Source organism: Lagenorhynchus albirostris, chromosome X, assembly GCF_949774975.1.
Source record: "Lagenorhynchus albirostris chromosome X, mLagAlb1.1, whole genome shotgun sequence".
Taxonomy (NCBI): domain Eukaryota; kingdom Metazoa; phylum Chordata; class Mammalia; order Artiodactyla; family Delphinidae; genus Lagenorhynchus; species Lagenorhynchus albirostris.
This window is the reverse complement of record NC_083116.1, coordinates 2,838,855-2,853,524: the sequence shown is the minus strand read 5'-3', so window position 1 is coordinate 2,853,524 and position 14,670 is coordinate 2,838,855. Positions and strand designations below refer to the sequence as shown.

The 14,670-nt window shown below is 37.3% G+C and overlaps 1 protein-coding gene across 1 annotated transcript in view; it reads right to left on the bottom strand.

Annotated features, from left to right (window-relative positions):
* GABRA3 (gamma-aminobutyric acid type A receptor subunit alpha3) overlaps nt 1-14,670 on the bottom strand; it is a 153,559-nt gene that overhangs the window by 53,122 nt on the left and 85,767 nt on the right. Inside the window, exon 5 of the mRNA XM_060137405.1 lies at nt 5,012-5,094. Within this exon, the coding sequence (XP_059993388.1) occupies nt 5,012-5,094 (83 nt within the window). The remainder of the gene's footprint in view (nt 1-5,011; nt 5,095-14,670) is intronic.

Below are 14,670 nucleotides of genomic sequence, written 5' to 3'. Positions count from 1 at the left end.
CTCCAGTCCAGATATCTTTTCTGAACACCAGACTTACATTCCATATAATCAGCACCCAGAAGCACTAGTTGTGTCCCTTATCAAGCATGACCCCCATCAGGTGTAACCATTATCCTGACTATTGTTTCTATGTGTAAATTCCTTCCTGGCATTTGTTGGGAAATTTATATATTTTTTCTGAATTTCAAATACTGAGAAAAATAGTTGAGAAATCAGCAAAATGGAAAAAGTATTATAATTCTACTATAAGAATTAAAGCTTAACAATAGACACAGAAGCATGACTGGCTTAAAGAAATCTACTAATGTCAAGTGAAAAGCAAGAACAGGAAATGCTGGCACACTGAGTCAAAAGTATTGAAATTCTAAATATCAACACAGGAGTACATGTTGATCGGATCAGTTGATTTTGCTTATTATAAGTGTATCTTTGTAGCCCTGTATGCTGCTAATAGCAAGTCATTCTTGCAAATTAGATATTAAGTCTATATGCATAGTATACAATATACAAACCCTGTGAGTGTCTTTTCAAGATATAGCAAGTTTGAGAAGCAAAATAAACCCTTAAACTGGCAATTTTGACATTTGATTTTGTATAGTTCTGTTACCTTGCTAAGAGATCCAAATGTTTTAATTCAAATACTACCCAATAAGGTTTGCTGGTGTTTTCCAGTGTTTGAGTATCTTCTACAGTAATGTTACTGGCATTTGCTAATACTTCTAAACCTGTTATTTCTTATTTTAAAAAGTTGTATATCCATAATAATGAGCAAAGAGCATGAAAGTCTGAAGTGTTTTATGAATAACATTTAATTTATGAAATTCTTGGGAATTCCAACTCTTATTCCTGATTTCCATAGTTTAATATGATAGAAATTTGGAAATACTACCAACAGCAATGACGGATGAAATATTAAAGACTTCTAACACCACAGATTAGTTTTGCCTATTCTTTTTTATGACTTTTTTATAAATGGAATCATGCACTATATACATAGATGTGTCTGGCTTTCACTCAGCATTAAACCTGTGACCTCATTCAGATTGAGTTGTTGAGTATAATATACTTGTCATTCTTATATAGTATTCCATTTTATGAATATGTCACAGATATTTTTATTGACATATAGTTGATTTACAATGTTGTATTAATTTCTTTGTCACAGATTTTTAATCCATTTTGACGGACATTAGGGTAGTATCAAGTCTACTAAAATTAGCTCTGCTATGAACATTCATTATATGCCTTTGGTAGACATAAGTACTGATTTATGTTTGGAAATTACTCAGGACTAGAGATGCTAGGCTATATGATACATGTATGTCCAGCACTAGTAGATACCACCAAACAACATCCCAAAACCTTTGTACAAATTTACATTCTTATCAGCAATTCACTTTAGTTATCCTAGTGGGTGTGGAGTAATATTCTCTGGACTGCAATTTGCATTTCCCTGTTGACTAATGTAATTGATCACTTTATGTGGGTGATTGGAAAACCCTGTTTTATAAGGTGACTGTTCAACACTTTGGCCTTTTTTTTTTCTATTGAGGTTTCTGACTACTACTTATAGACTTGTAGGGGATATCAATAATTATGGATTTGAGTAATTTGTCATGTACATGCAATGCAAATATTTTTTCCCACTCTATGGCTTGCCTTTTCACCATTATCTTTTGATAAAGAGAATCTCTTAATTTTTAACATATTCCAAGTTATCCTCTTTTACCTTTGTGGTTAGTGCTATTCTATGTCCTGTTTAAGTAATTTATATCTCTTCTAATATCATAAAGATATTCTCTTATGTTTTCTTCTAAAAGCTTTATTGTTTTACCTTTCACCTTTTCACATTTAGATTTGTAACCCATCTGGAATTTATTTTTGTGTATGAGAGAGATAAAGCACCCCCCACCTCTGTGTGTGTGTGTGTGTGTGTGTGTGTGTGTGTGTGTGTGTGTGTACTTTCTGCTATGCCCCATTAGTCTATTTTTCTATCTTTGCAACAATAATACATATTGCTTTAAAGTATACCAAAGCTTTAACACTTTAAAATAAGTCTTCTTATCTGGTATTGGATTTGATTTGATTGTAAACTCTGATTGTAAACTCTCCAGCTTTGTCTTTTTCAAGATTGTCTTAGCTATTTTTGGCACTCTTATATTTCTATTTAAACTTTAGAATCAGTGTTGTTTTCTTTGTATTTATCCTGCTTGGTGTTTACCAATCTCTTGAATCTTTGGATTGATAACTTTCATCAGTTTTAAGAATGACTGACCTTTAGCCACTTAATGATTGCTTTTGCTCATTTCTCTTCCTGTTTTTCTTCTACAAAATTACACATGACAATATATTTTACTGTGTCCCACATATTCATTTACTCTTTTCTGTGTTTTTGTCTCTCTGTACTTCAGTTTTGCCATTTTCTATTTAACTATTTCTAAGATCTCTAATCCTGTCTTCTACTTATTAAATCCACCCTTTGAATTCTGAATTTTTGATATTGTACTTTTCCATAACTAATTTCTAATTTATTCTCCTTTATAGATCCCAATTTTCTGTTGAAATTCCCTATCTTTTATCTATTTTATTCATCTTTTCCCTTTTTTCTTGAACATATTAACCATAGTTTTTAAAAGTCCTTATCTACAATCTGATATCTGAATCACTTGTAGGTCTGTTTTCATATTCCGGTTTTGGTTTTGGATCTTGGTTTTAGATCACATTATTCTGCCTATTGGTATGCCTAATGATTTTTTATTGAATTCCAGACATTGTGTAATAAAAATATAGAGTTTTCAGATGATGTTGACTTCCACGAGAGAGACTTCATTCTTTCCTTTGTTAGGCAGATAGTGTGGGATAATTATCACCTTAATCCCATAAGGCACTGAGCTGTGTCATGGTTTTGGTTAAACTTAGTCTGTCTCTGATATTCCCTTATATTTAGGACATAGCTTCTCCAGGATTTTAAATGGATAGCCTAGCATGTCATCTTTTTTATAGCATTGGGATACTGTAGGAAAGCCAGCTCTACTTTCCAAAGGTTTTCATATTAGTTATTATACTTTGTGCAAATTCAAAATTCAGCAACTGTATTGAGAGGGGTATCAGTCAAGAGGCTGAGATCTCTTAGATCTCTACTTTTATCACTTTAGTGTTGTGTGACCATCAGAATTATTACTTTTTTTTTAATATATCATCCAGCAGCAGCCCTATGCCCAGGGCCAAACTTGAATTCCAAGTTGCAATCCATGGCCAGAATTGGCAAGTACCACCAAGAATGAAGAAGCTACAGGTCAGAGATTCATCTGTGAGAGATTCTACCCTTTCTCCAGAATTTTAGTCTCTTCAATCCTTATTGCTCAACAGTTCTGGGTCTCCTAATTGTTCATGAGGGGAGCATTGTTTATCCACAAACAACTCTATCCTACCCAGAGTGGAAGTAATACTCATCTAACTTGATAGTAAATCCATTAGGACAGAAATGTACAAGTCACCCTTGAGTTCTCTCTTTTTCTAATATTCCACAACTAATTCATTGGAGGATCCTCTGGGATTGTCCTTCACAATATATCCAGAATCAAATTACTTCTTACCACTTATGCCACTAGCACTCTTCCTGAGCCATTATCATCTCTCATCTGAAATACTGCAATAACCTCTTAACTGGACTCCCTGCTTCTACCTTTCTCATACTTATATTTTTAACAGAGTATCCATAATGATTCTTTAAAAACCATAAATCAGATAACATAATTATTTTCTTCAAAATATTCCAATCACTCCCCATTTTCCCTCAGAATAAAATTCAAAGCCTTTTAATGTTCTTCAAGACTTAGATGACCTGATCCCCTCTTTGATCTCATATCTGATATACTTATCTGACTCCCTGGCTGTTCCCTCTAACTAGAGTATTATTTACTCAAATATCTGCCTTGTTAAACCTTTTACCTCATCAAAATTTCTGCCCAAATATCACTTTTTCAAAGAGGCCTATGCTGATTACTCTATTTTACATTTCAATGGCAATGCTCATCTTCCACCTAGACATGACTGACCCCACCTTATTCTGTAGTACTTTTATGTCTTCTCATGGTGCTTCTCATTTTACAACATACTTTACTTTTTCATCTAGTGTTTGTTTTCTCTTTTGCCATCACTCTGTCCTCTACAGTGTAAGCTCCATACGGGCACATCTTTGTTTTATTCATGGATACATTCCAAGCTCCTAGAACAGAGCCTGGCCCATGGGAGACAATCTGTAAATATTTGACAATGATTGAAAAAAATATGTCACACACAATTACTTGGGTCTTTTCAAACGCACTTTCTACTTCAAAATACAGAGATAAATCTAATTTAGAGATGATCAACACAGACCTTGATATGTTGCTCTGATGACTCCCAAATGAAACTTACTCTGAAATTCTTAGTCAGAAACTCACTCTAATTCTATTCAATTTTGATTTTTCTAATTCATTTGAAAATAGGCTATGTATCTATTCATTTCTCTGCCAGATTTACAGCTACTGGCAAAGGCAGTACTCTCTAAAAATGAGGAAATTTCTAGAGTCTCTTCCCGTCTACCATTTACTGTAGGGAATTAGATAGAACTACAGTATATGAGGATGCAGGTAGAATAAGCATTTCAAGAATACAAACACATTCTGTTTGAGGGATCTTGCCTTTAGGAAGCTACTACTCTACTTTATATTAGTTCTATCTTAGTTTGTCTTCTGGATAATTTAGGAAACAGATGTTAATGTTTCAATATAATGAAAGGCAAATTAGTCTAAAATGGTGAAATAAGGTTTCCTGTCTAGAAGGAAAACTGTTAAAGGTTAAATCTCCTCCAGATCAGTTAGTACTACTCCACCCCACTCCCCTTCCTCACTCACATACCAGCCTGAATTAAAGGTCTCAGCTTTTGAAACTACTAAGGGACAGAATAGGAAATATTCTGTTTCTTTTGGAAAAAGATCAGGCAAACAGAAAGTGAGAAAATACATACAGCTGCCAAACTTCAGTGGGCAGGCATGCACATCCATAGGAAAATCTTCCAAATGCATGGGACACTCGGCATGAATTGTTAACCTAAAAGGAAGAACAACAGAACATGAAATAAAGCTAAAATGAATGATATTAAACATGGAGCTGAGTTCTCGTTCACCAGCAATGGAGTGCTGCTAAGAATAATGGGATTTTATTTGTTTAGGTTCACTGAGATCCAAGACTTTATGAACACAAGGGATGGATTACATGAACTAGATAGCCTCTCAAGGTAGCATTCAATATTAGATTTTTAGATCAGATATAAATCCCACCTTACCACCTTTAGGAAAACAAATATCATTTGTCTGTCCTAACTGAGCTCCCTTAGCTACTTCACCACCAGAGAAGTCTGGAAACACCAGGTACTGACTCATTCACTCCTGATAGCAGTTTAATTATTTCCAAAATAATTCTCCTCATCAGGCTATCATGTGAGTTAAATAATTTAGAGATTGCACTGGAGAGGAGAGATGTATAGAAAGAATATCTTTCTTTTTATATTTATTTATAAAAATAAATAAATAAATAAAAAATATATATATTTATATATATATTTATATATATAAAATATATATTTATATATATATAATATATATATTTATATTTATTTATTTATATAAAATATTTATTTATTTGATTGCGCCGGATCTTAGTTGCAGTAGGCAGGATCCTTAGTTGCAGTTCGTGGGCTCCTTAGTTGTGGCATGTGAACTCTTAGTTGCAGTATGCATGTGGGATCTAGTTCCCTGACCAGGGATTGAACCCGGGCCCCCTGCAACGGGAGCATGGAGTCTTAACCACTGCACCACCAGGGAAGTCCCTAGAAAGAATATCTTTAACCTGATAATAAACAAGCACAAAAGATGGCTCTGCTGCTTACAGCAACTGCTATAGCTTTGTTTAAGAAGATGGTTCTTCGAGAATACATACACACACTTGTACATGTACACACACACACACAGTAGCTGGCCAGAAAAAAATTACAAAGTTTATGGAGGACATCAAAAACCTAAGAGGTCAAGTCTGAAGAGCTCATGTTCTCTTAATAGGGACAACATATTGGAGAGACTGTTCATGGATCTCTCAGTGGAAATCTGGATAGGGTACGACTTGCCATGCCCACATACTCATTCTTCTGCATCAGTCTGTCTAAATAATCGATTCCAAAGTTTCCCCTCTGTTTTCCTGCAGATATTTTTGAGCCTCAACTTTCTTTGGCCTAGAAAGTAGCCTGCTATGTGTAAATGGGACTCACACAGCAAAAATTCAGAATTATTTGACACCTAACTCTGATGAGCTATTTCTAGCTAACCTGTATACCTCCTGGTTATATTGGATTCAATCTCTGCTATTCTCTTGGAGCTTTAGGTGGCCAACTGGCAAGAATCTCCAATCCTGGTTAATTCTTTTTTTTGGCGGTACGCGGGCCTCTCACTGTTGTGGCCTCTCCCGTTGCAGAGCACAGGCTCTGGACGCACAGGCTCAGCGGCCATGGCTCACGGGCCCAGCCGCTCCGCTACATGTGGGATCTTCCCGGACAGGGGCACGAACCTGTGTCCCCTGCATCGGCAGGCGGACTCTCAACCACTGCGCCACCAGGGAAGCCCCTGGCTAATTCTTAAGCGTGATAAATGTGTGACACCTCATAAGTGATCAGAGTAGCAGTAGTAGATATTGCTCAAAGCAGGCTGACTAAAGCAAACATGCTCAAGTGTTTATTAGCAAGAACCCTAGGCTGGAAGGCAGAAGCCAAGTGTGTGCCCTTCAGCAAATATTTACCCATATCTTATTTTCCATTTCCTTATCTAAATAGTAACAGGTGAGAAGTAGATGGCAAGTGTCCTTGCAGCTCTAACTAATCCCTTAGATATTTATAAAAATTCCCATGTGTCTTGGACAAAATCTCTATTCCCAAGTCAGCCTGCAATACCCTATCAATCTACCCTTTATTCTTAAGGCATAAATAGGGGGTTTCATGACTCAAAGAATCTGATATAAGAGAAATGTCTTTCACTGAGAAGCTTACTCCTGTTTGAGAATTAAAAGATTTCATGAGGGTTTAATAAAGAAAATTGTGTTCCTTCTCTCCACTTATATTAGTATTTCCAAGATACTGCGTCTTATGAGTAATGCCAAGGGGAAATTACTTTATGTCTACCCAGCTGTCCTAGGGACATGGCAAATAAAACCACAACAAATAGATAATCAAAGCAAGGTGCAAAAGGTATTGATTTCTGCTTAGGAGCAGAACTGATTCATAATAACTTTCCTATCTTCCTTCCCATCCACCTAAGCATAGAGCAGTGATGAGAAGGCAGATGTTGGTTGGGGTGGGGTACTTCACAAGCCAAATTATGCTATGCTCTTTTCCTTGGTTCTTAAATGCATCCTAATGCTCTCTGAACAACTGCATCATACTGTCTTCTCTTCTTGCCTTTCCTCCTCCTTGTTACAACTTTCAAGACCCTTCAAGCTTTTTCTGCAGCAGAAAGCATCCTGACTACACTCAGGCTAATAGACTCATCACCACAATCTATGCCATAAACAGATCCGTCCCCTTCAAAACTTTCCTTCCACCCTCTTTTATTTTATTGTTATTAAATTATTATGATTTTTGTGACAAAAACACTTAACATAAAATCTGCCCACTTAGTAAGTTTTAAGTATTCAACACAGTATTTTTAATTGGCTGGAATAGACATTACTCCAAAGAAGATATACAAATGGCCACAGGTATGAAAAGGTGCTTAACATCACTACTCATCAGGGAAATGCAGATCAAAACCATAATGAGGTATCACCTCACATCTGTTAGAATGGCTATTATCAAGAAAGATAAGAGATAACAAGTGTTGGCGAGGATATGGAGAAAAGGGAACCCTAGTGCACTCTTGGTGAGAATATAAATTGGTGCAGCTCCTATGGAAAATAGCATGGAGGCTCCTCAAAAATTAAAAATAGAACTACCATAGGATCCAGCAATCCTACTTCTGGGTATATATATCCAAAGGAATTGAAATCAGGATCTCAAAGAGATGTCTGCTCTCCCATGTTTATTGCAAAATTATTCACAATAGCAAAGACATGTAAGCAAACTAAGTGTCCATCAACAGATGAATGGATAAGAACATGTATATACATACAATATAATATTATCCAGCCTTAAAAAAGAAGGAAATCTTACCATTTGCAACAACACTGATGAACTTGGAGGACATTATGCTAAGTGAAATAAGCCAGACAAAGACAAATACTGTAGGATTTCACTTATATGTGGAATCTAAAATAGTCAAACTCATAAAGCAGAGAATAGAATGGTGGTTGCCAGGAACTGGAGTGAAAGTGGAGGTATTAGTGAAAGGGTAATAAATTTCAGTTATACAAGATGAAGGAGTCTTAGAGATCTACTGTACAGCAAGTAGTCTTCAGTTAGCTTTTCAAAGAAGGTCCAAGACCCCTCAAAATGTGATAATCAGATCATAGGACCTCAGTCCCAGCCAGGTTTTAACCTGTTTTGATTCCTATGCAAAGACCAGCAGTAAAAGGTAATATAGGAAATTCCCTTCTTTGGGGATGAAAGACACAGATGGGAATACAGATGGGAAGGAGGTACTTTTTAGCCCTTCATGCATGCACACACATACCCACACCCTCCTCAGGTACTGCCCTCATTTCACTGTTCACTATGTTTTGTAGCACCCTGGCTCCCTTGTCATCCCACCCTTTGCTTCTCAACAGCTGGTTTTTATTCCACCACAGTAATAAGTTAAAGTTTTATTACTTCCATAGCACCCTAACTTGTATCTCTACTTTTACCCTTTCTCCTTATAGTATTGGGTTGGCCAAAAAGTTCGCTCGTGTTTTTCCATAACATCTTACAAAAATCCTGAACAAACTTTTTGGCCAACCCTATATATTCTCTACAGGATAGCCGTCTAGTATTTCCTCATCTTATACAGAGTAAAAGCCAAAGTCCTTGCTATGGCTTACAGGGTCTTACATGATCTTATCTTCTGTTCCTCTCTGGCTTATCTTCTACTATGCCCTCCCTTGCTCACTCTGTTCCAGCCACTCTGGCTTCCTTGCTGCTCTTTCAACATGCCAGTCTCTCTTACATCATAGCCCTTGCATTTGGTATGTTTTCATGTCTCTTTCAAGTCTTTGCTTAACTATCTTGTTTTTTTTCTTATTATCTTGTAAATGAGGCCTACCCCAACCTCCATTCAGTTTACTATCCATACTATGGTTAGTAAACTTTACCATGCGCTTTCTTTTCCCATAGTACCTAACTTATAACATGCCATGTAATTAATTTTTTCTATTTATCATCATTTTTTTCTCCTTACTGTAGAGCTATGGATTTTTGTCTTGGATCTTCTTTGATGTGTGCCAGGAGCATAGCACAGTACCTAGCACATTGTAGGTGTTCAATACATATCTATTGAATCAATTAACTAATGAATGATTTTCCTTTCCTAAAAGCATGTATTTCTGTGGGGACCTTGCAGACGCGAGGTATAGATCGGGCAATATAGGGTTCAGGTATTCCGAGGGTTCCAGGCAAATAGCATCTTTCTTTCTTTTCTTTTTTTTGATTTTTTTAATAGAACTTTATTGGAGTATAATTGCTTCACAATACCATGTCAGTTTCTGTTGCACAATAAAGTGATCAGCCATACGCATACCCATGTCCCCATATCCCCTCCCTCTTGAGTCTCCCTCCCATCCTCCCTATCCCACCCCTCTAGGTCATCGCAAAGCACCAACAGGCAAATAGCATCTTAATATGATTCCTTAATAGCATAATATCTCAACCTACACTTAGTGGTCATCTAGCCTCTTTCCTAGAATTTCAGAACTGAAAGACCCTTATAGAAAGCATCCAGTTTTATCCCATCATATATTTGACATATGATAAAGCAGAAGGGAAGAACATTTCTCAAATAACCCAACAAGTCTGGGATAGAGCTGACTAAAAGTTTTCTAATTGTTTCACTCAACAAATAATTTTTTTTTTTTTTTTTTTTTTTTGCGGAACGTGGGCCTCTCACTGTTGTGGCCTCTCCCGTTGTGGAGCGCAGGCTCCGGACGTGCAGGCTCAGCGGCCATGGCTCACGGGCCTAGCTGCTCTGTGGCATGTGGGATCTTCCCGGACCGGGGCACGAACCCGTGTCCCCTGCATGGGCAGGCAGACTCTCAACCACTGCGCCACCAGGGAAGCCCAACAAATAATTTTTGATCGTGTACTATATGCCAGGTATTATTCTAAGCAATATAAGTACATCAGCAAACATACCAAGGTTGTTACCATCTTGAAGCTTACATTTGAGTAGAAGGAAGACAAAAAAGAAACAAGTAAAATAAGTAAACTATATAATGTGTTAAAAGGCAATATGTCTCAGGAAAATAAATAAGATGTGAGTAGAAACTATTGACGAGGCATTGCAATTTTCAATAGCGTGTTCAGGGAATACCTCACAGAGTAGGTGACATTTAAGCAACGAACCTGAAGGTAATGAGAGTGAGTCTTATGGACACATGGAAAAAGAACATTCAAAGTAGAGGGAGCAGAAAATGCAAAGGCCCTGAGGTAGAAATGTGACCAATGTGTTCCAAAAATTGCAACTATGCCACTGTGGCTGTAGTGGAGAGACCAAGGGGGAAGATTAATAGAAGATGAGTTCAAAGAGGAAACTAGTGGTTACCAGTGTGGAGAGAGAAGGGACAGGGGAAGGGAAAAGATAGGGGTTGCAGATTAAGAGGTACAATGCACTATGTTAAAATAAATAAGCTACAAGAATATATTGTAGAACACAGCGAATATAGCCAATATTTTATAATAACTTTAAGTGGAGTATAACCTTTAAAAATTGTGAATCACTTGTACACCTGAAACCTATATAATACTGTACATCAATTATACCTCAAGTAAACAAAAACACTCTTCAGGAGTGGTTGAGGTGTCAGGCAGGCTATTTCTATTATCATGGAGTAAAGGGCAGGATCTGACATTAATGTTGAAATAGAAAAGATAGTAAAATCATTAATAGCCATTATTAGTAGAGGATGAGTCACTTGAAATATATCACCACTAAACACCCAAACCAAGCAGTATATTAGTCATAAGAATCCCAGTTTTCTGCAAATGGCATTGCTTTGTTCTTTTTAATGGCTGAGTATTCCATTGTATATATGTATCACGTCTTCTTTTTTTATTAATTTTTATTGGGGCATAGTTGCTTTACTATGTTGTGTTAGTTTCTGCTGTACAGTAAAGTGAATCCACTATGCGTATACATATATCCACTCTTCTTTTGGATTTCCTTCCCTTTTAGGTCACCACAGAGCATTGAGTAGTTTCCTGTGCTATACAGTAGGTTCTCATTAGTTATCTATTTTACACATGGTAGTGTATATATGTCAATCCCAATCTCCCAATTCATCCCACCCCACCTCCCCACTGTGGTGTCCGTACGTTTGCTCTCTACGTCTGTGTCTCTATTTCTGCTTTGCAAATAAGTTCATCTGCGTGATTTTTCTAGATTCCATATATAGCAATATTATACAATATTTGTTTTTCTCTTTCTGACTTACTTCACTCTGTACAACAGTCTCTAGGTCCATCCACGTCTCTGCTAATGGCACAACTTCGTTCCTTTTTATGGCTGAGTAATATTCCATTGTATATATGTACCACATTTTCTTTATCCATTCCTCTGTGGATGGACATTTAGGTTACTTCCATGTCCTAGCTATTGTAAATAGTGCTGCAATGAACATTGCGGTGCATGTGTCTTTTTGAATTATGGTTTCTTCTGGGTATATGCCCAGGGTGGGATTGCTGGGTCATATGGTAGTTCTATTTTTAGATTTTAAGGAACCTCCAGACTGTTCTCCACAGTGGCTGCACCAATTTACATTCCCACCAACAGTGTAGGAGGGTTCCCTTCACAGCAACATGGATGGACCTAGAGATTGTCATACTGAGTGAAGTCATAATGAGAGAGACAAATATCATATGATACTGCTTATATGTGGAATCTAAAAAAAAAAAGGGTACAAATGAACTTATTTACAAAACAGAAGTAGAATCACGAATGTAGAAAACAAACTTATGGTCACCAAGGGATAAGGCAGGGGGATAAATGGGGAGATTGGGATTGACATATACACACTACTATATATAAAATAGATAACTGCTAAGAACCTGCTGTATAGCTCGGGGAACTCTACTCAGTACTCTGTAATGGACTGTATGGGAAAAGAATCATAAAAAAGAAAGAGTGGATAACTGATTCACTTTGCTGTACACCTGAAACTAACAAAACATTGTAAATCAAGTATACTCCAATAAAACCTAAAAAAAAAAGAATCCCAGTTTTCTGCAAGTTTCCCATTAAATCCTCAAGCTATAGGCAAAAGGCTTCAGTACACTGGAAGCCCTTGGGCTTCCTAATTGGAATACCAGAGCTTCACTACTGCATTTAGCCCTTATATGGAGCACATCTAGGTTTTAACAATTACCTCAGATGTGTTGCTCCATCCTCATTTTCTGATATTCACACTTTTCCCCCACTCTCCAGCCATCTGCCAATACTTGTGATTTTGCCAAACAAAGCTCTCATGCTTTTGTGCCTTTCTACAAATTGCTGGGTTCTTTTTCGTCCTGCCAGGAATGCCCTTTCCTCTTTATATGTGGAACAAATTCCATTCAAGTCCATGCTCAAATATTACCTCTTCTGTGATAACTTTGTATGTGCCCTATAGGCATAGTGAGTTCTCCAGCTCACAGAAATCCCAGAGCACTTTGTACAAGTAGCTTAGTGCTTAACACTGTTGAAATAACTTTCTAGGCTCAAGATGGAGCCACTCCTGCCTGGGGTGCCACATCAAAAAACAAAAAGTTAGATGACTTTCATGTCCCTATAAATGCTCTACTTGACGGAAACACAGTATATCCAGTCTGTTTATGTGTCTGTCTTCTGCAAGTAAGTGTGAGAAACTTGAGAGAAGGGTCTCTACATATTATTCTAATCTGATGCATAGTACGGTGATTGGCACATAGCATATAGTCAGTAAATGCTTCTTGATTTAATAAATATTTCTGCAAGATAGACAGAGCAGGCATATTCAGCCCCATTTCCCAGAAGAAGAAACTGAGGTCCAGAAAACAGAAATGCCTTGTCCATGGTTACACTGCTGATCTGGGCCAGAGTTAGGACTCACACTTAGAGCTCCTAATTCCTAAAGTTCATTTCACTATAACATACATAGTCTGTCTAGGGGTAGTGAAACTGAGCAGGACCCTGTGGGGCCCTCCCAGGTACAAATCCCCTGTTTCTCCATTGGGGAATTTGGGTTTTTTGAGCATGATCTACCTCTTCTCCTTGCACGGCCCTGCAATAAAGCTTTCTCTGCTCCAAACCCCAATGTTTCCATTTGTTTGGCCTCACTGGGCATTGGACACACTAACTTGCATTCGAAAACAGTAGCATCTAAAATAGTTGGGTTCTTTGGAACCAGAGGGACCCTTCTGATGATCTGTAAATCCCCCTTGTGTTAGAATGATCTTTCTTTTTTTTAACATCTTTATTGGGGTATAATTGCTTTACAATGGTGTGTTAGTTTCTGCTTTATAACAAAGTGAATCAGTTCTTTTTAACAGACTCAATCTGCCTGAGGTTCAGCTTCTTGCCTTTGAGAATAAAGGCGATTCTTGTTATTTCAAGGCCCTGATTTCCTCTTGCACTTGGCAAAAATGAAACAAATGTGAGAAGACCTCTTGGGAATACATTTTTCCTTCCCTCCCTTAAATGCTAGTTCCCATGTGGTGCTTTCCCACATCTGGGCCCATGTCTCCAAGCTGTAATGAAACCTATAATTTTTAGCTTATAGCACCTCATTGTTGGCTTTTTGTGAAGCTTCCATTATGCCTTATAGTACAGTAAATTATGTGTCCTATCTTTCCTGCTAAGATGTGAATTCTTGGAGGGTAGGGGTTGATATCACCACACAGAGTCCACAGCATAATTTGTGATTAACTGGGACTTGTAATATTACTTGCTTCTCACCTCATTGTAAGCTTTCTCAGGGTCCAAAGTGAGCCACTCTATCTCTTCTATGCTCTTCTGTTCATCAGAGTGAAACACACTAAGTGTGGTTCTGTGAGTCAGTTTCTAGCTTAATGAATAAGGAACTACAGATGGAATCCCCTAGAGCAAAAGCCATTACAAAAAAGGACTGTGTGAAACAAAGCTATCAATGCTTGGTTGATTTGATTACATTAAGTCCTATACAACTAACAATGTGACCCAAATGCCTTCCCTGGTTCCTGGCCATTTCAGAGGAAGTCTCTGTAATGAAGACTCAGATGCAAGCTATTTACATCTAAAGCAGGAGGAGAGGAGCTTTATTATTAACATTTCCATGTGTGTTGGTGGGGAAAGTTCAGGTATCATGCACAATTTATCTTTCAAATAATTTGTCTTTGGAACATCCCAAGTACAGGAGCAAAACTGACCCAATCAGACAAAGGATAAAGGAAGGCATGCAGGTCTGAATATGATAATAAGTCTCTCTTAATTGGTCAAAAAATACCATTTTCTTCTTGATGATGCA